The sequence below is a fragment of the Chenopodium album genome, chromosome 13 (genome assembly GCF_948465745.1).
Source record: "Chenopodium album chromosome 13, dcCheAlbu1.1, whole genome shotgun sequence".
Lineage (NCBI taxonomy): Eukaryota > Viridiplantae > Streptophyta > Magnoliopsida > Caryophyllales > Amaranthaceae > Chenopodium > Chenopodium album.
Genome location: NC_137846.1, coordinates 52,964,521 through 52,986,534, shown reverse-complemented (window position 1 = coordinate 52,986,534; position 22,014 = coordinate 52,964,521). Strand labels below are relative to the sequence as shown.

General features: G+C 33.4%; 2 protein-coding genes across 2 annotated transcripts; both read right to left on the bottom strand.

Annotated features, from left to right (window-relative positions):
* Nucleotides 1-2,176: 2,176 nt before the first annotated feature.
* On the bottom strand, nt 2,177-4,969 carry LOC145575754 (uncharacterized). The gene is made up of 3 exons (XM_081633562.1): nt 4,966-4,969; nt 3,434-3,608; nt 2,177-2,993 (listed from the first exon to the last, which is right to left on the bottom strand). Exons 1-3 carry the CDS (start codon nt 4,967-4,969, stop codon nt 2,177-2,179), a joined length of 996 nt encoding a protein of 331 aa, XP_081489688.1.
* Nucleotides 4,970-6,603: 1,634 nt separating this feature from the next.
* On the bottom strand, nt 6,604-7,341 carry LOC145575753 (uncharacterized). Its single transcript, XM_081633561.1, has one exon. It carries the CDS (start codon nt 7,339-7,341, stop codon nt 6,604-6,606), a length of 738 nt encoding a protein of 245 aa, XP_081489687.1.
* Nucleotides 7,342-22,014: the final 14,673 nt, after the last annotated feature.

Genomic DNA, 22,014 nt, shown 5'->3' with positions numbered 1-22,014 from the left:
TTAATATATTGTTTGGCAACCTATTTAAAATACAAAACGATGCTCGGATTATTGATATTGGTTTAGTTGGTCAATTGACTTACACATGCTTGGTCAACGCCGGTAAAATGAGTCAACTATCGAAATCTGGGGAGTGGTGGGACTTGATTAAAAAAAAAAAATTAAAACAGGTGTGTCTTGACAAAAAAAAAATAAAAAATAAAAAATAATAAATAAATAAAATAAAATAAAATTATAAGATGGTTTTTCACTTTGTTTTGAATAAGATGATTTTAGACAAATTTTCCAAAAAATTTAACAAAAAACTAGTCCATCTTTTAAGGATGGCCTTACCTTAACTCTTTCAACATGAAAGGGCCGCCTTATTCAATTTTGAGATTGCTACACACCTTTAGTAGGTGAGCGATTGTCAGTTGTTGTATATCTTATATAAACCAGTAAATCATAAAGAATAATTACGATATGGGACAAAGATAGGTCGTAGTTTAGGTATTCTCATTCCCTTTCGTAAGCATTATTCTTATTTTTGCTTTTCTGAACATATAATGTTATATTGTATAAATATCACATCTAAGATTTTTGGAACTACAATTCAAGGTTAACACAAATTATTATATTTGGCAGGTCATCATCGGGGTTACTTCGTTAGTGTAATAGGGGCTAATTAGGTCAGTATTAAAGGAGTTACTTCGTAAGTGTTATAGGGTTACTTGATAATATAAGTGTTATATGGGTTACTCGATCAGTATTACAGGGGTTACTTGATCATTGTTATATAGGTTACTTTGTTCTTTATAAGTGGCCAACCACACACAAGACGTCCGATCATCAGTTGATTTTAACTACAACATACTTCACATATATTAATATATATAAGGCTCAAAGCAAGATGGTGATTTAAAACGCCTCTTTGATACAAATCTCGCCCTACCAAACTAAAAGAGTGACTATGAAAATGCCCTCTAGGTCGTTCTCTAAGGATTGTTGATTCTCACTCTCGCCCTTATGGGTCTTTAAAAAAAAAAAAAAAAAAAAAAAAAAAAAAAAAAAAAAAAAAAACCCATTTTATGAGAAATTAATTAAGATTCATTTTTGTTGAAATCAATGAATTAAAACCTTCCACCATAATTACACAATACTCAGATAAAGCCATAGTTGAAAATTTAATTTGAACTAATCCATAATAATACAATTTCATATACTACTTAGCACGTTATTTAATTCAAATTAGTATCAGTATGATCAATTCTAGTGCGTAAGATGATATTGTTTAGCCAGCTATTTATAACACGAACTAAACTCGGATATTGATACTATTGTATATTTGTATCGTACATACAATGTCATATATATATCCTGCTCCTTGTAAGTCCATCATGATCCGAAGCAACAGCAGATCAACAGCTACGCACGAGTAGAATTTACACCATTTCAGGATCAATTGGCATATATTTTAAATAGATTGAGCAAAATTCCAATAGAAGAATAAATATCTCAATCCCTCTCTCTCTTATTAAAAAAATGTAAGAACTCGTGTGTTTGAACCAAGAATAAAGGATACTGCCTGATTGCAGGAGAACATGCTATATTATGCATTCGTGAAAGCCCTTACTATAATATATACTCTTAAACTTCTACAGACACATTGAATATTAACAGCTAATTAGCTACGAATATATGAATTGATTCAACGCGTAGGTATCTTAATATGGAGCTTCAATCATAATCTTTTTTTAATAAAAACAAATTGTATTTATATATTATTAAATTTTTAATAATAATTCATAAAAGAAACTTATTTTAACAATGTAATTTTAGAAAAACTGATAATTAGTTTCAATGTCGATCTAATAATTGACTTCAGTAAATGTAAATCATGAATCTCATCATACTGTCAAATTGAATTTAGTCAGGTTTCAAGAAATTTGGTATGATAACTTGAATTACACAAATATAATTAGAGAGAATTGTATGTGTCGTATATTCATTTGTATAGTATGTTCAAGTATCAAAAAATTTTGTCAAGTTTCAAGAGACTTTTGGGGTGATTGAAAGAATTATTGAAAGCATAAACTTGAAGAACACAGATATAATTAGAGATAATTGTATGTATAGTATATTCATTTGTATGTATATTCACGTATCAAAAAATTTTGTACAAGGATGAATTTCTATTCTAGTTGCTAAGAACATTGAGAAGAGTTGATCTTGTCTTCACCAAATGCCTAAACAACGATTCCAAAACTTCGTCAATTTCTTGAATTTCTGACTCTAAATTTACTAGTTGGGACATATCAACATTCACTTTCTTCACAAGAATAGCATCAACAGCATCAAAGGATGTTGCTGCTTTCTTCTCAGATCTTTGGCTAAAGAAAGACCAGCTACTCTTCTGTGATCCACCGATGTAAGACAACAAGGAGTTAAATACTTCAGCAGTCAACGCTTGCACATCCTTGAGCATGCTCTCAATGGCAACCGGCTCAACTGCATTCATATCTTTCAAGCACTTCTTGATTGTCTTCTTGGATGCTCTTCTTGTTTTAAGATATGCAGCGACTTCATTGGTAATATCAAGTTCACCACTACACCTTCTTCGAAGAACTGATTGAATGTCTTGGATACTTTCTTTTGTCATTGCCAAGACATCCCGAGATGTGGAGCAAATGTCAAGGAGTCTTAGAGATCCATCTAATACTTGTTGAGATTGAGATACGGTTTTCTGATTTTGGGGTAGTTGAAGAAACTCTTCAACACATTTGTATAAATCATTTAGACCACTAAGTTTGGTGGTCAAGGATGAAGTAGAAGCAGCTTGAGAAGACCTCAACCTGTTCAATTGTTGATCCAATTGCTCAGAAACGGGGTGAGAGTTTGAGGGGAAACTTAAAGATCGAGTGTGGATAGAAGCCATATTGATATTGTTTTTAAGTTTGTTAAGAGGCTTAGAGTTGTAAGAAAGTTTTGAGTTGTTGAATATCTCATTCTTCAGCCTGTATTTATACCAAAGTAAGAGAAGACAAAAGGAATCAAAATATTAAATGAGACTTAGAGAGATAACATGCTCTTACTTGGGCTCGTTTCATATTGTCTCTTCACAGCAAACTAGCCAACTCATGAATTGTTTATGATGAACTTTGCTTACATTATACAAGTAGTTGATATTAATTAAAGAAACGAATTGCAGGATTTTTTGTCATACAACAGCCAGTACAACCTGCAAGATGATGTCTTATTTTAATCCGTTGTTTCGTTTATGTCTAACTCTCAGCTAATATAATTTCTGCATTCCCTGGTTGCAGAGTAAATCATGTGGTGATCAACTATAATATTCAGAGACAAAATGGAGGTATCATGATCCTATAAATGCGCTACACACGAGGGGGAATGGTGAGTACTTATCTCTCCTTTGCTGCAATGCAAACTCCAGAACCGTACCATTTGTGTTCCCTGCTCATTTGCCGCAATGCAAACTCCATCAGCCATCCGTGTTCCATTCTCAAAGCTGCATGCATAGTCCATCCCCTGTCCGTGTTCCGCGCTTGCAATGCAAACTCCAGAACTCGACCATGTTCCAGGCTCATTCATTGCAAACACCATAACCAATCCTGCAATCCATAGTCACACAATTATAAGTCTTTATACAAAGCCCCAATTGAGAAGAGGCTGAAAGAGAATACACCAACAAAAAATCAAAGCATTCCAAGAAGCAATATCTAACTTAGGCATTTCATCAAACACCTTGTGGGTGCAACAAACATATCAAATGGTGAACTCACTATGAACCTTGGGCAACAAATGGTATCAAAAGGGGCATATATATAACAAATTCAGGATTATGTGAGGCCCAGAACATAAAGAGGAAGTGGATAAAAGCAAATTGAAAAGTTAGGGTTTTTGGCATAAATTCAAATGATGGTATTAAAATCATACAAGTATAATAGAAGGATGATTATGAAATTGAAGATGAGATTGCAGTTTACTGCTGTATAGTTATGATGAAGATGGCGGTGGTCTGGTGGACCTGCCCATAATGTAGAAGAGTTTGGGGCGGTTTCTATGATTTAATTGCGTAGAAGTCTATTTCTAACATTTATCACTCACAAAATAAAGAGAAATAAACTTTTAATTTAGAGACGGAGGGAGTACCTATTATCCACTAACTAAAGGACATATAGCTTTCGGATCACCAGCTTGAGGAGAAGGATAATATGATCAATCTGCCACGGGATAGCTTTGTTCAATCACAAGAACGGTGCCCTTGTGAAGAAAAGAAGATTAATTCTCAACACTATGAAGGCAAAGCTAATGTGGTGAATTGAAAATTTAAAATATAAATTAATTCTCAACACGTATTAGGTCAAATAAATACTCAAATTAGATCGTGTTTCATATTAACCGAAAAACTATTGATTTCATATGTTTTGGATTAATTGTAACACTGTTAATTTCATTTGTTTTGGATTAATTGCAAGGACTTCCTTATTGGAAAAGAAACACCAATATAATTGCTCCATTTCTTTTTATACTAATCTTGTTCTTCTATTTCACACAACATAATTAACTCAACTCTACAACTACATCTTACAAAAAAATTTCACTTATAACCCCACATTATGTTACAAAATCTCAATTTATTTCACATACCTATATATATTTTCTTAAACTATATGCAGTGCAGTGTAGCGATTAATCTAAAACAGATTAATTTATAAAAACTATCCTTCATTTTTACATCAAGTACATGAAGAAGCTAAGTACATCAATGCATAAGATAGTAGATAGATTTCTTACCTTAAGTGTTACTCATCACGGATCTTATACAAGTAAAAACCAATAGACATGAACAAAATTCAATTCATGTACTAATCTTATAAAATATTAAGGATTTTTTGTAAATTACCATCCCAAAATATACCATGTATTGAAATAATCACCCATTTTTTTTAAATTAAAAATAACTACCCATATTTTACAAAACATGTAGGTTTTACCACCCGACCTATACTCCGACTAGTTTTCCGAGCATGGGCCCCTCATAACGACTGTTTTTTTTTTTATAACAGTTGTTTCTCGATTTATTTCCTCCCTTGTTTCACAAACTACTCCCAAACTTAAAATTCTTCATTTTTTCCACAAGTTCTACCAATTTTTACTCCAAGTTTTGCAAATTGACAAGTGAATCCTTTGAAGAACACACTTAAATTTTTTTTACACCAATTGTATAGCAAGATAATTGAAGAACGCACTTAATTTTTATTTTTTTTAGTTATTTTGCAATGTTTAATGAAGTAGAATTCAAGTTATACGATATTTGTTGTTTGGAATGTATTTTATTAGGAATTTAATGATGTAATCGTTGTTTGATTCTCAATTTGACTTGAATTGGAAATTAGGGTTCTTCATAATGAAATTGTGGGGCACATGCTCGGAAAATTGGCCGGAGTATAGGTCGGGGTAGTAAAACCTACAGTTTTGTAAAATATGGGTGGTTATTTTTAATTTCAACAAAAATGGTTGGTTATTTCAACACATGTTACATTTTAGGGTGGTAATTTACAAAAAAATCCAAATATTAATGATAACTTATGATTTGCATGAGTCGCAATAAACTTCAAATAAAGAGAAAAAATCATTTTGTTATGTAATTAACTAATGTTTTTCATAAAGCGTTTCTTTACATAAACAAAGTTAGAGAAGTCAAAATGCAAATCTTGTTTATACATTAAGGTAAGAGAGGACAAGTAATGGAATCTTATATTAATCCCAGAAAGATTACATGATTTTGTTTTTATATAAAGGGCTTCTTTCATGGTTATGTTTCATATTGTCTCTTTCTAATCAACTGGCCAGCTAATTATAGCACGAACGATGCTTGGATAATTGATTATTGGATTGTATATAATGATCTTACGTACAATGTCATATACTGCACCCTGTACGTCTATCATGATCCTAAGCAACAGCTACACACGAGTGTAAACAACTCTATTTATTTACTAATGGTTAGCAATTGACATGTTTTTTAAATGGATTATTGAGTAAAATTTGAGGAACTCCCTTTAAAAATGTAAGAACTCGTGTGTATGATCCTAGAATAAAGGTGAGTGCCTGACTGTAGGAGACCATGCAATCTCATGCATTCATGCTACAATATATTTTGAAGCTCCAGCAGACAAATGGAATATTAACAGCTAATGAGCTGAGAATTCATGAGTCGATTCAAGTCATTCAACGCGTATCTTCACATGGAGTCATTATTGTCATAATCAACCTTCATTTAATCATAATGTCTTTTAAGGGAAATGATCTTATTTATTTAGTCCATTTTAAAAAAAAAAATCGTAAAAGAGAATTTTTTTTTTTACCATAGATGATTTCATATTAGAAATAATTAACTTGAGTTAATCATGCCTTTTGTACTGTCTTTGTTTTACCATTTTCAGGTTTCAACCATCTGGTAACTTTAGTATGATTGAAATAATGATTGAAAGCAGAAACTTAAAGAACACAGATATAATTAGAGAGAATTGTATGTATAGTATATTCATTTGTATGTATATTCACAGTATCAAAAATTTTGTACAAGGATGAATTTGTATTCTAGTTGCTAAGGACATTGAGAAGAGTTGATCTTGTCTTCACCAAATGCCTAAACAATGATTCCAAAACTTCGTCAATTTCTTGAATTTCTGACTCTAAATTTACTAGTTGGGACATATCAACATTCACTTTCTTCACAAGAATAGCATCAACAGCATCAAAGGTTGTTGCTGCTTTCTTCTCAGATCTTTGGCTAAAGAAAGACCAGCTACTCTTCTGTGATCCACCGATGTAAGACAACAAGGAGTTAAATACTTCAGCAGTCAACGCTTGCACATCCTTGAGCATGCTCTCAATGGCAACGGGCTCAACTGCATTCATATCTTTCAAGCACTTCTTGATTGTCTTCTTGGAAGCTCTTCTGGTTTTTAGATATTCAGCGACTTCATTGGTAATGTCAAGTTCACCACTGCATCTTCTTCGAAGAACTGATTGAATGTTTTGGATCTGTTCCTTTGACACTGCCAAGACATCCTGAGATGTGGAGCAAATGTCAATGAGTCTTAGAGATCCATCCAACAATTGTTGAGATTGAGATACGGTTTTCTGATTTTGGGGCAGTTGAAGAAACTCTTCAACGCACTTGTATAAATCATTTAGACTACTAAGTCTGGTGGTCAAGGATGAAGTAGAAGCAGCTTGAGAAGACCTCAATCTGTTTAATTGTTGATCCAACTGCTCAGAAATGGGGTGAGAGTTTGAGGGGAAACTGAAAGATCGAGTGTGGATAGAAGCCATTTTAATATTGTTTTTAAGTTTGTTAAGAGGCTTAGAGTTGTAAGATAGAAGTTTTGATTTGTTGAATATCTCATTCTTCTGCCTCTATTTATACCAAAGTAAGAGAAGACAAAAAGAATCAAAAATTAAATGAGACTATGTGAGATAGCATGGACTTCCTTGGGGTTGTTTCACAATGTCTCTTGTCAGCAAACTAGCCAACTCACGAATCGGTTGATGATGAAATTTTCTGTTAATATTATGTACTTCATATCTATTAATAAAATGAAATGAAGGATATTTTGTTATACAACCACCACTACAAAATCTGCTATATGATGTCCTATTTTAATGTAGCATCTTTCAGCTGTTTGTTCTATGTCTTTTTAACTTTTAAACAGCTAATATATATTTTAAAATCAAGTGGTGATCAAGTATAGTATTTTGCGACAAAATGTAGGTATCATGATCCTATAAATGCGCTATACACGAGTGGAGATGAGGAGTACTTATCTCTCGTTTGCTGCAATGGAAACTCCATAACCCGTCCGTGTTCCGCGCTTTTTCGGTGCAATGCAAACTCCATAACTCGTCTTTCGGTCTGTGCTCCTTGCTCTAAAACTCGTCCGTGTTCCATGATCTTTCACTGTTATGCAAACTGCATAACCCGTCTGTCGTCTGTCGCATCTGTGTTCCTTGCTCATTGCCGCAAATGGCATAACCGGTCTCTGTTTGCCATCCTTAGCAGCTGAATATTGAATACTACAGAGCAGTATACCACAACCCATCTCACCATATTGACGCTGTATCGATGAATCAACCCATTTTTTATTTTTACCATACATATCAATCACTGCATTACACACTAATTTAGCACTAGAACTTAATTATGCCTCATTTCCCAAATTCCTCCGATCCTATAAACTGAAAAGCGTTCCAAGAAGAAACTTTTCTCTTAGGCATTTTATCAAACACCTTCTCGGCACTCGGCAGCTCGGGTATTATACAACAAATGTAATCAAATTATATTCGGATGATTTGAAAAGGGCAAGATGCAGTTATATGTTTGTTGAAGGAGACGGCAGTAGGCTCGAGAAGTTTGGTGCGATGAAGATGGTGCGTTCCAGCTTGGAAAGAATGAGCAGAGGTTCTGAGACTAGAAACATCAATTCGGGTATTAAGGTTGTGTTTGGATCGGGTTCTTTAGGGTTGATAAAGTCTCCAAATTAGATTTATTTTGACAAATTAAGGTTAAATTTAATAAATTTTGGTCCGAGTACAATTAAGTTGGATGGTAGGTAAAATTGGGCTTAGGCGAGGTGTAGGTTGATTTATATTTAGATTATTAGGTTAACTTCAAGTCATGTCATTTTTAACCTCGAGTCTAGTTCAAGTCAGATCAAAATATCAACTCAAATCAAGTTTGATTCAATTCATTTTTCAATCACCGCAGATATTTTTTTTTTTTTTACGAGACAAATTTGTATCAATATTAATAACTATGCTACTAATAAATTTAAACAATTGTTGGTGGTAAATTAAAAAATATATATATTATTATTGGTGATTATTACTAAGACGTGAACTATAGTAATTGGTAACTAGTACAGAACCGGTGCAATTGCACAATTTTAAAAGTTCAAATACTATATCCTTGAAAATTCAAAATTATAGTTATTAATTTAATCTACAATAGTAAAAGCCTATATTATTCATTATTTTATAACAATAACTAGTGAGTAGCCCTGGCACAGCCCCGGGTTGTTACTGTTGTAGATGTGTAATTGATAAATATTTTTAAAGGCTTTTTAAAACTCCAATTGTCATTGTCAAACCAAAATTGAGTTACTCTTTGAATATTTTTTATTTTTATTAATTAGAAATATGTGGTTTACACTTATATTAATTTTTTTTCATATAAATAACATAGTTGATATTGGCTTAGATGGTTAAATCACGTATGTGTACCTATTTATTTAAGGAAAAATTGATAAAAATAATCCTAATTTTTGGCCTTTTGCTCAAAATAATCCCAATTTTGAATTATTGTTGGTTTTTTTGTTTTTTTTTTTGTTTAAGTGATTCGTGTCACCACGAGATTGGGTGATAATAAATAAAAAAAATTACAAAAATAAACTTTTTAAAAAATTAAAAATTAAAAAACCCGACCCCCAACAACAACAACCCCACCACCACCCATGTCCGAAGTCCCTCCTCCCACCGGATCAACTCAAGTTCCCGACCCCTACCTTGTTACGCCTAGACCTTCTCCCTCGCCTACACCGCCCTCCTCGGCTGTACTGGTGATAACTTGTTATTTGGTATGATTTTAAGATACTTTTGAACCTTGTTTTGGTTATTATTTGGCATCAAAGTTCATTATTTATCTTATTTTTATGCAAATTTTGTACCGTTCATGCTTCACGGGTTATTTGTGTTTTTAATGTAATGTAGCTATTTTTAGCACTATGGATGTGATCTAGCATGAGTAAGAAAGGAGAAGGGAAAGATTGGTTGATGGAGCAATGGAGGAAGAAGAATGAGTGCCTTAAAGACAAATGAAAAGCTTTTGGAACGCCTTGAAGGGTTGTTTGCACAAGGGTCAACTTCAACTGACCATAACTTTTGTTCTACTCAACTTTTTGAAGTGATTCAAATTGGAGATTAAAGTTCGTCTCAAGAGCTTTCTAACGACTGTCACAAGTCCATTTCCGGCAAGAAACGAAGAAGTTACAGCCTCACGAAGTCAAGATGTTCATGCAGGGGTTTCTGCACGGACGTGCAATAAAATGGCACGCCAATGCAAGGCTGCACGTCCGTGCCAAAATCTACACGTCCGTGCAGGCCTGGGCAATAGGTTTGTTTACCTCTCTTGCACGTCCGTGCCAACTTTGGCACGTCCGTGCAAGCCTGTTTTCGGGCTTATTCCCGTTTTCTCCGTCTTTTTTATTTGGGGTAATATAAATACCTTCTTAGCTCCGATTGTATGGGGGGGATCTTCTTAGTGTAGTTTTAGCTTAGGTTAGGGTTTTTAGAGAAAGAAACTCTCATTTTCTAGAGAGAGAAAGTGGGAAAAACTTGTTGAAAGCTTGGAATATGAAGAATTGAAGGAAGGAGATTTGAAGAGATTATTTCTTGCATTATCAATGAGAATTTCTTACTCTCTCTCTTATTTTATTGCTTTAATTGCTTATTTTTGTATCTTTTCTAGTTTTATTACTTGTTTATGTTAAATTAGTGTTTGATTTCATGTTCTTAGTTGTTAACTCCTTTAGTTTTGCAATTTATAATGATTTGTAAGTAGTTCTTTTACTTGGGATGGTTGAAACCATTGATGAATTCACAAATATTTGTTTGCATGTGTTGATTTAGATAATGTGGGGTGTTAATTAGTTGAGCTTAAGTGGTTTCATTGTTAGTTCTTGTAAGTGGCCATTGCTAGAACTATTTATCTAAGCTTTCTCAATGAAGGATCGAGAGATGAACTTGAGTTAGCTCCCTTATGCTTAATTGACTTGAAATGCCATGAGAATAGGAATTTCCAGTCAAGGGAATGCTTATGTCATCATGATTATGCTTTAACACTTGTTTAATGCTTTGTAATCACGAGAGTAGGTTGTATTCATGACTCAAGTAATCCCTCTAGTTTGAGAGAGTAGTTGGGTGCCTTAGATGACTTCCCCTAATTTATCCCCAAATTGCTATGTTTTGTATGTTAAATTGTAGTTTGTGAATGACTTAATTGGTGGATACCTTCCCAAGATCCTTTTTTATTATTGTTTATAGTTTTCCTTTATAACTCAAACCCCAAAAAGACTTGACTTAGCTTATCACAGATCGATATTTGTTAGTGCTCCCCTTAGTCCTTGTGGAATCGACCCTTACTTGCCCTTTCTACCCATTAGAGAGACCAAGTTAGGTTTTTATCTTTGGTAGGCTCGATGACGGCCTATCAACTAGTTGTTGTGGTCATGTGCTTTGCACGTGAAAATTTTTGGCCAAAAAAAAAGTCAACACCGAAAAATGGTCAAAGGATCCTCGCCACAACCCGAATACGATATAAGGAATTTTTGTGTCACCTTTTTTTATAAAAAGATCTTTCAAATAAAAAGGTCTTTATAAAAGGACCTTTCTTACAAATTTTCCTATTTCTTACTGCCACTTAAAAATATAAAGTACAGAGGACGTCTGTTAATAAATCAGATATGAAAGCGCGCACCGGTGCACATATAAGCTATAAGTTATTATATCTTAAGACATTAAAATTTACTCTGTACGTTATTGTTTCAAAACTAAGAGCTTACCAATTGCATGCAATTTCTTGCCGCTTGATTGAGTAGAAGGTTGTTTAGCTGCTTTACCCTCAACTCTATCCATTATGACTTAGCAAGGAATCATGTTCTTCTCTAGAGTTGTACCCCTGCAGTTCATCCAAATATAGATTTAATTAAGTATAAGACGGCTAATTGGTTTCTTATAGAACTAAGCCGCTCTCTTATAATACTCATATTGTTTCTAAACAATGGATACTTTCACGCTTATCATTGTAAAACTTAGAACATTATATATTATTATATATTTGTAAGAAAATTTATGTCATATAAACACATCATGTATGCTGAGACAAATCAATTGAGACAAATTAAATAACAATTCAATCAAGAAAAGGTACAATTAGTGGTGATAATATAATGACAATATCAAAACTTACCAATTCCAGCAGACGCATTGGGTCTCTACACTCCTTATTTGCAGCCGGGAACAACTTGTCCATGACTTGATACAAGAATCTCTTATTGATTGAAATTACTATGAGTGAACTTATAATAACAATAATAAGAATGGCAACCCACAAGGACTTAGGGGCTATAACCGTGTAAACGCCAGTTAGAAAAGCCAATAAGGTGCAATTGAGCGCCACCCTAAGTAGCACCATGCTTCGATCAATCAATATAAGTGACTTACTAGATTTGTAGACCATGGACCATGTGAGACAAATCAGCACTAACATTGAAAAAAACAAGGCCAGTACATCCGATAGCAAAAATACTAAAAATGATGCATTTTTGGTCAAAAGTGCCTCTCCGGTATCTTGATTGAATCCACCCGGGAGAGTGAATCCTGCGGTGAATGTAATTGTGGCTAGTAGAGCCGCTACCACAAATAGTGAAGTTCGTACATCTAACAAATTCGTCTTATGCTTGAAGTATGTTGTTTTTATATTTGGAGTAAGTCCATTTCTTTTGCACATCTGGCACTGTAATGAATCATAATTCATTGTTATTATTATGTCTTTGAAGTAATTCATAACATTATGTAATACTGAATAATCATGAAAGTCATTTTTCACATCAATTATCTATTTTGATTTTCATTGATACTAATATGTACATTGAGAATTCAACTTTATATAAAAACCATTAGATTTTCATATATTGATCAGTAAACAAACGTAGTCACACCACCTAGTAAATTTTAGTACAAATGTCAACGTGTCAAAAAATTTATAGTACAAAAGTCATACCTTATAGGTATCATGTTCAATTTATATCACAGAATAAGTATTTTGTCCAATTACCTTATAGATATCATGTTTAATGTAAATCACATATTAGTACTGTAGTACAGGTTGAAGTATATCCTACCAATAATACATGTAAGTGCCTCACATTTATAAAAGTTGAGAGAGTCAAACACTTTATAAGGTTAAGGAGCTAAACCTCCTATTGCCATATAATTTTGGGATGGACATTTTTTTCGTCTTGTGAAATGGACTTTCTCTTAGTTGCGGATGTGGCCTAGACCCATGTTTAACAGTACATGTTATGCCAGTGTGTAATTTGTTAAGTTTACTAGTGCAAATCAATCAACAAATGCAAAGTGCAAGTTAATTAAAATAATTACTCGTCTAAAAGTAGTTATGAAAAGAAATCATACCCATGCTTCCTGTTTCTTGCATACATGTGCCAGCAAATCCATGGCAGTTACATTTTGGTGGTCGTTGATGTCATATATAATTTTATCCATGTTGAGCAACACTTCGGTCAAGTATATGTCTTCTCTTCGTATTGCTTTGTGTAAAGGTGTTTCTGCTTGGGAATCTTGAACATTGAGCAAATCCTTCATGCGTGGAATCTTAAGAAACTCTTCATACTCCGTTACATTTTGGAGTCGAATATGATGCAAAGGAGAATCCTTGTGTTCAGTACAAAAATCTCGAAACGCACCCGGATTATGCTCGATGAAGGCACGTATAGCCGAGACATGACCATTCTCACATGCTTTAATCCAAGCAAAGGGTGCTCTACTGAACACAGATGGATCTTTTTTCAGAACTGCTTTTATAAACCAAGCAAGACCAACTTCGTAAGCTTTATCCCAAGGTGATTGTCCGTTGTTATCTTTTTCGGTGATAAATACTGGTGCTTCATTAATTAGCCATGTCCCGAACTCTATATCTATATATATTTTCATGTTCTACAAAACATTAGTACATTATAATACAAACAAGTACTCACAAAAGCACAAATGTTTTCTTTGATACATGGAAAATTTGTTGAAAACCATCTAATAAAAACCAAATTTTGTTGAAAGCTATCCTATAAATTTTTTTTTTGTCAAAATACACCTGTTTTAAAAAAAAAATTTGTCAAGGCACACCTATTTAAAATTTTTTTTTTGTTAAGTCCCACCATTTCTTCAGTTTCCGACTAATTACTTACATTTTCGGCGTTGACTAACATGTGCACCTCACGTGACCCACTTAACTCTACTTTTCTTTTATTTTCCCCCCTTTTCCTCCATTCATTCCTCTCTTCGTCACTCCTCTTCATCATAATTTGGTTTTTATAGCCTTTTATAAAATTGCACGGAAATGTAAGTGACAAAGGGGGAATGAATGAAAGAAAAAGGGGGGAAAAATAATAGAAAAGTGGGGTTAAGTAAGTCATGTGAGGTGCATATGCTAATCAACGCTGAAAATGTCAATCAATAGTCGAAATTCGAAAAGTGGTGGGATTCAACAAAAAAAAATTTAAAACAGGTGTGCTTTGACAAAAAGAAATTTATAAGATGGTTTTCAACAAATTTTCCTTGATACATTAATAAGTATTTATTGTTAAAGTTTATCATAAATATCAACCAAGAACATATACTCCCTCTGTCCCTTTATTTTTACACCATATATATGACTCATAAACCTCTCATATAAAATGGGCCAATATATGATGCAAAAAAAAAAGGGAACAGAGGGAATATGTGAAGGAAAAAATTTGTTAATCCATGATTCACTACACACAACTAACTAAGTACAAGCTAAGTATGACAAAGAATTAAATCTTACAAAAATACCTGTTATACTTGGAGCCAGATGCAATATATTCCGACCATTAGAGGAATCTGTTACAAATTTGGTCCAACTTTCCTTGGCTAATCTAGCCAATATCTCTTTGGATACTTGAGAGCAATTATTCTGTATAGCAAGAAACAAAGTAGAGTGCTCCGGCTTATAATGGTCTAATAGTGTATTAATGAGATCACCCTTATATAGTGATAGTATGTATAGGGCAAGTTTTTCACGTTGGTTGAGTATTGCCAAGTGAAGAGGACCTTGGTAGTGTTTATTCTTTTGAAACCATGGAATTATACTAAGATCACTCACATTCCAATTAGGCATTTCTTCTTTGTAAGCATCTACCATGAGCTCTACAACTTGTTCCGTTGTTTCATGGGTCGTAGTTGCAGCAACATGAAAAGGGGTGTTGCGGTGTTTGTAATCTATAGCACCAATAAGTTTTCTGAAATAACCTCTCCACTTACTTGTGAAAAAGTATTCAAATGGCCATACTTCGCCGTTTCTTATCCAACTATGTAATATCGTGATTCCCCCTCTATCAACTCTTTTGAACAGCTCAGGATGACCTTCAATTAGCTTTTTACAAAAGTCTCCTGCTTTAGAAGAATCAAAGAAAAAATGCTAAATGATATTTTAATTGCTTTTAAACATACTCGGTGCTAATTGAGCAGAGCGAATTGCAAGCAACTCAAACTCGACTCGGTCAAAACTCGACTCAAGTTGACTCGTGCTCGCTCGAATCTGCTCAAAACTCGATAAGTGTACAAAAAATTCAATATTTTTCAGTTCTTCTATCTTTAAAAACAAAATTTACAACACTTGATAAATTTAAAATAATACACTAAAGTAGAAAAAATTCATATAGAGAAAAAATATAATCAACAAATGTTTGAAATTCAAGTGACTTAAATCTTTAAACGAGCAGCTTGTAGTCGACTCGAAACTTAACGAGCACGAGTCGAGCAATCCTCTGCTCATGATCGACTCGCTCGATTAGCATCTTAGTATAGTATAATATGTAGAGCTAATAAAAAAGAAAGAAATAAACGAAGATAATGCTATACTAGGTACTACATACGTTACTCTGTACTAGTAGTCGAAATTTTAAGATATAATAGTACAAGAGATAACGAGAGAAGTTGACTTACTTGTGCATAATGGTGCCAGATGCAAGACATTTTGTTGATCATTAATAAAAACTTGAGTCCAACCTTGTTTAGTAACTATGGCTAAAATCTTTTCTGCAACTTCATGGCATCTCCTCTCGATAGCCAAGAACATAACATTTTTCTGGCATTTAACGACTGCATTTTCATCAACTGACAATATATACATTGCAAGCTTTTCATACTGACGGTCTATGGCCAACGACAAAGGTGTATGTCCTTTATTATTCTCAACCAACCAGGGCTGTTGATGTAGTGAGATGCTCAAGTACTCTTGTGCTAACACTTCTTGGTTGTATATATCTATGAGAAATTGTGATATTTCAATACCAAATTCTTCACTAGTAGTAAACTCAGCTAAAATATGTAGAGGGTTGCCACCACTAGAATTTATTTGCATGGTTAATTCCACAAAAACCCTCTTTACATCCAAGATGATATCATTGCTCTTTAGAAAACTTTTAAATAGCCACAATTTGCCACCTTTTGCCCAATTATGGAATATTGATGAATGTCCTTTGTTGCTTTTTTGTTTTATATGCTTTCGGTCTCTTTGAATCAGCTGTCTAAAGATTTCTTCTGCTTCTTCTGTAATCAATAAACGTAGAATATGATAGTAAAAATTAGATGATTGAACAAAAATCTATTAAATATACAATCTATCAAATAGACAAATAAGTACATGCATAACAACATCATAATAAGCCCTTGTTAAATTCAACTTATTTTTATTTATTTCAGAAAAAATAAATTCAGATCAGATCAAATACTTGAAATTATGTATAGTATATGTTTTCCATAGAATAAATCAAATAGAACAACTTAAAAGAGGCAAACAAATTGATTAAGAAACTACTCCATACCTGAGTAATCTAAGAAATGCATGAAATGCAACGGAGTGGAACCATCAACCCCGGAGCAACTAATAGAGTGGGGAGAGCAAAGGATCTCCAAAGCCAATTTGACAAACTTTTTAAGTATAGCTTCGTAGAGTAAAGAGGAGCCACGACGAGTAGGAATATTGGCATGTAACTCCGTATCCATTTTGAAAATTTCCAACGCGCATTCTTCGTTAGCACTAACAAAAACTAGGTGACAAGGGATATGTCCTCTGTAATTTTTTTGTAGCCATGGTCTTTTGGAATGATCAGATGGCAAATATTTTGATCTGAACACATTTAGAAACATCTTTACTATCTCAACATTATTAACCCATGCCGCTTCATGAAGGGGGTTAAACGAGGCATTTAGAATGTTGTCTGTTTTATCACATTGTTGGAGTAGGAGTTGTTGGGTGTCTTCGATTGGTAAGATACCAATTGCTTCTCTAATAAACTCTTCTTGATTTTCCCTCGTTGCTATGTGGAAGATGTTGCCGTGATAGTACCTATCGTCGTCCCAAGGGTAGAAACTGGTGTAGTATTGGATGGGCTTTTTGGACTCGACGCATTTTTTTAGGAACTCTACATCTCCAAACACTGCTGCTTCCTTAAGCTCTTGGAGTTTTAGAGATGCCATGAAATTTCTAAGCTAGTGTTTCAACTTTTCCGTTTTTAAGTATTGTAGCACATTATATTAATTATCATTTATACTAATGTCGTCTACCAATTGGTTGTTGGTGCAATAGTGATTGGGATTGCACTTAGTAGGGAGGACCTGTGTTCGATCCCCCGCAATAACAATTGGGAGGAGACTGGAACCTAACCACCTAGAACTGATCCTCGAATTCGGATTAGCCCAAAGGGTGAACCAAGTAGAACATAAAAAATAAAAATAAATAAAAAAAATACTAAGGTCGTCTAATGTAAATGTGACTACATTGGTAAAAGGGTCATCTGTCACACGCTCACTGTGCGTCATACTAATTTATTTTTAATCGTTTTGTTTGTTCTTAACATAGGATACGTTATACTCATGAAATAACGAGATTCTTAATTGAATATAATTCTAGTGCTTTGGGGGAAGTTTATTTGAATTTGCCTAGGTTAATGGCCAATGCAAGCATGTGCGATTGGCTCCATACAACCTTTGGATGTAGTGATTGCATAATTACCTGTCCTATAAGCTTGTCGTCATGAAAGAATGTGCCATTGGTTATAAACAAGTCGATTAGTCCAGTGACAATGCAAGGGGCTGGATCATCGTCCTAAGTTACGTTTTTCACAACGATGATGAAGTTGCACCATATATAAAACGATATACATGAATTTTTTGGAGAAAATTTTCAAAGGCATATGACAAGTAGTCTATATAAAATGAACATAACCAAAAATTTTGAAAGGCATAACTAAAAATGAACAAGTTATGAAAGAACTTCATGTCATATCTCAATATCAACATGCATCTTCAAGACAAACATTTAAGTAAGGCTGTGTTGTGTACATCAGATATAAAGTTGCCATAATGTGATCAAAGTGATATTGATATAAAATATAATAAATAGCTATTTTTTATTGATAAAGCTATATTAATTAGTGTTTTGCTTTACTAGAAATTTACCCTGTAAAACTCACTCATAAGTGTAAATGTAACCTCATATATTCTATATGAAATTTATCCTTAAACATCATCTTTTGATGTGCAATAAAATTATATCAGGTAAAATATATCCCTAAGTAAGATTAAAAATAATCTCGAATCTGATTAAAAATAATCTAAAATTAGTCCAAATTTATCCGAAATTGGATGTTTTGCTAGATTTGTACACCCGGTGTTCAGCTCAGTTTCAGTGACTCCTTTTCAGCCTAAGCTAAAACTACATATTTCATCATTTTGCTATATAATTAACTAATCCTTCACCGGCTGATACCTCAACTAACAAATCTAACATATCAAAGCATATCTCTGCACAGTCATATGATGATATCACTATATGAGTTATGTTGCAGAAAATTCATCCACTATATCAGTTATATGTACTCGTCATTCCAATAATGATAGAGTATAAAAACATATTCAAAGGTTTTTCAGTGCGGCAGGCCATATGGTGCGGCATGGGCTACTTGTAGGGTGTTACTGGTTTTGTCAGGGGTTACTTATATGTGTTACTTGTATTTTGGAGTTACTAGTATGGGTTACTTGTATTTTGAGTAACCCCTACAAGTAACCTCAGACCAAACCCCCATATCAAACCAGTAACACTTTACAAGTAACTCCAGAATACAAGTAACACCCTGATCAAAACCAGTAACACCCTATAAGTAACCCCAGAATACAAATAACACCTTACAAGTAACCCCTGCCGCACCATATGACCAGCCGCATACAAAATTTGTATTTATGAACCTCAACCATTAGATTAAGTTTTTGGTAGAATGGTCCTATAACTAGGTTGGAATGCTTTGGATATGTTTGTTTTTTCAAATTCAATTTTGAGTTCAAGTATAATAGGTTGGATACGCAAATTTTAAGATGCACCATGGTGCACCATGCCTATACTTTTGAACATTTAGTAAAATCTGAACAATTGCAAATTTTGAACAATTAAAAACATCTGAACATCGCAAATTTTGAACATTTAGTTAAAAAATCTGAACAATCGCAATGCATCACGCTTATACTTTTGAACATTTAGTTAAAAATCCGGATAATCGCGAATTTTGAACATTTAGTAAAAAAAACCTGAACATCACAAATTTTGAACATTTAGTAAAAAAAATCTGAACAATCGCAATGCACCACGCCTATACTTTTGAACATTTAGTAAAAAAATATGAACAATAACAAATTTTGAACATTTATTAAAAAAATTTGAACAATCCCAAATTTTGAATTATTACGAGTCAGACAAATTTTGAAAGAAGTTTGTCTGACTCGTAATAATTCAATAGTTTTGTAATATAAACTGAACATTACTGTATACAAAATGAACATTTCTTTATAAAATATGAACATACAAATTGCATGTTTATGTTCAGCTTTTGTGACGTGTTCATATTATTTTATTTTTTACTAAATGTTCATTCTTTGTAAAATGTTCAAATTTTTTTTACTAAATGTTCAAAAGTATAGACGTGGTGCACCTATTTCTAGGTGGATCCGGACCATGGTGCACGTAATATTAATTGGGTTGGATATATGTAGGTAAAATTGGGCTTGGGCCAGGCCTAGGTTCATTTATAATTAAGTTAGGTCAACTTCAAGTCAGACCATTTTTGAGCTCGAGTGAGATTAAAATATCAACTCAAACAAATTTGAATCAATATACTTTAGAATCAGGATAAGTAAATACAAAAGAAAGGTACTGAAGTTTGAAGATAGTTTTAGGAAAGGTACTCAAGTTACAATAGTTGCACTTAGAGTACTGAACCCTTAATTAACCTACTACAACAGGTTACCATTTAATAAAAATAAATAATAAATAAAAATGCTAACATAATGACAAAAGGTACTAATGTTTGGTGAATTTCAATGATGTTGGCTATATCAATCTACCCAACAAATTTTCCAGAAATAAAACTCCATTAAAGCAACTCAAATACCTCCATTGAAGAAGAAAGATTGCTTACACAATTCCTAGCAAAATGCTAATTTTACCCAATATATCATAATCACCATTGTCAATTTAAAAATTTCGGTCACAAGAAAGAAATTCCCAAAATAAATATCTAAAATAAATATCTAACACTACTACTAATTATTTTCTACTCTTCGAAAACCCACAAATTCAACCACCTCCATGAAAACCACGCCCACAGATCTAACCACCCTCACGAAAAACCCACAAATTCAACCACCCCCATAAAAGCCCTCAAAAATCCGACCACCTTCACAAACCCAAGCCACCACCCTCACGAAACCTAGGACTGACACCCTCGTGAAAACGCCCTCATAATTCAAACCAACCTCACAAAACCCGAGCCACAAAACCCCTCACAAATTCGACGGAAACCACTACGAAAATCCCACAAATCAAACGAAACCCATCTTGAATTTTTAGATAAAAGTGATTTTTCAATTTGAAATTATGAATAAGAAATGTGTTGATTGAATAAATTGATGAAATATTGTGATTTTTTTGGATATTTGATGAAAATGCGTTGAATATTGTTGATTTTGTTATTTACTTCGTTTAGATGAAAGCTTAGGGTAATGGTGGTGCCAATGTCAAAAGGAAATGGTGATTTTCTAGTTCCAATCATACAACTCGGTTTTTCTTTTCTTTTTTTTTCTATAGGATTAAAATGGGGTATGTGGTTCGAGCAAGTTGCAATCTTATACCTACAGTGAAGGTTTTAATACCTTCTTTGCAACTTTTGCAACTTCAGTACCTTGATTGAAACTTTGTGCAAACTTTAGTACCTTCCATTTATATTTACTCCAATATTAATAAAACTATTCAACTAATAATAATTTTCAAACAACTTTTATATGTTTATATCATTGTAAACAAATTAAGTTCAACCACTTAAGGTTAAATATAGTTTCACTTGTTGCAGGTTTGTCAAAAAGTGTGTGGGAAGTAAATGATTTAAATTATCAATTGCTCGTACTTCTCTATGTATAATTTTGATAAGAAGATTTTGTGTGAGTCCGTTTCACTTGAGTCCAGTTTATCACATCACATCATCAAAACTCGACCTCCTCAAAACCCACAACAATGGTGGAAACCGACCACCTTCCTTTGCAACTAATCAAATCAGAAACAATCGCCAAATACTCATGGAAGAAGGGAGACGATCGAGTGAGTATGCCAACACAAAGCTCGAGTGCTCGGAATTGAAATACGCGGATCTCCGACAACATGTGAGAGATTCTCGGAGGAGAGTGATAGAGGGAGAGAGTAAAGCTGATACTGCATGAAGCGACGTCATTTGTGCATAGTTTCCTCGTTTTGCTACTGATACGGCGTCGTCTAAGGCCTTAGATGCTGCTTCTGGTAAACATTGTCTCGCTGTTGTATATAATCTGATATATATAACTTATATTCTGATGTATATGATGTATATAACCTAATTTCTAATATATATAACCTAATATCTGATGTATATAATCTAATACCTGATAAGTATAATCTAATATCTAACCATTATCATCTAATTTCTAACACTTATAATCTAATATTTGACTATTATTATCTAATTTCTGACAATTAAGATTATTTTTTTTCCTCATTTTTTTTTCTGTTTGTATGACCGAACTCACGTGAGTCCGTTCTACACAATACATACTATA

Coding starts and splice junctions, on each gene's coding strand:
- LOC145575754 (XM_081633562.1), bottom strand. Junction 2,994..3,433: donor CAGGGAACACAAATGGTACG/GTTCTGGAGTTT, acceptor GTATAAATACAG/GCTGAAGAATGAGATATTCA.
- LOC145575753 (XM_081633561.1), bottom strand. CDS start 7,341: ATGGCTTCTATCCACACTCGATCTTTCAGTTTCCCCTCAAACTCTCAC.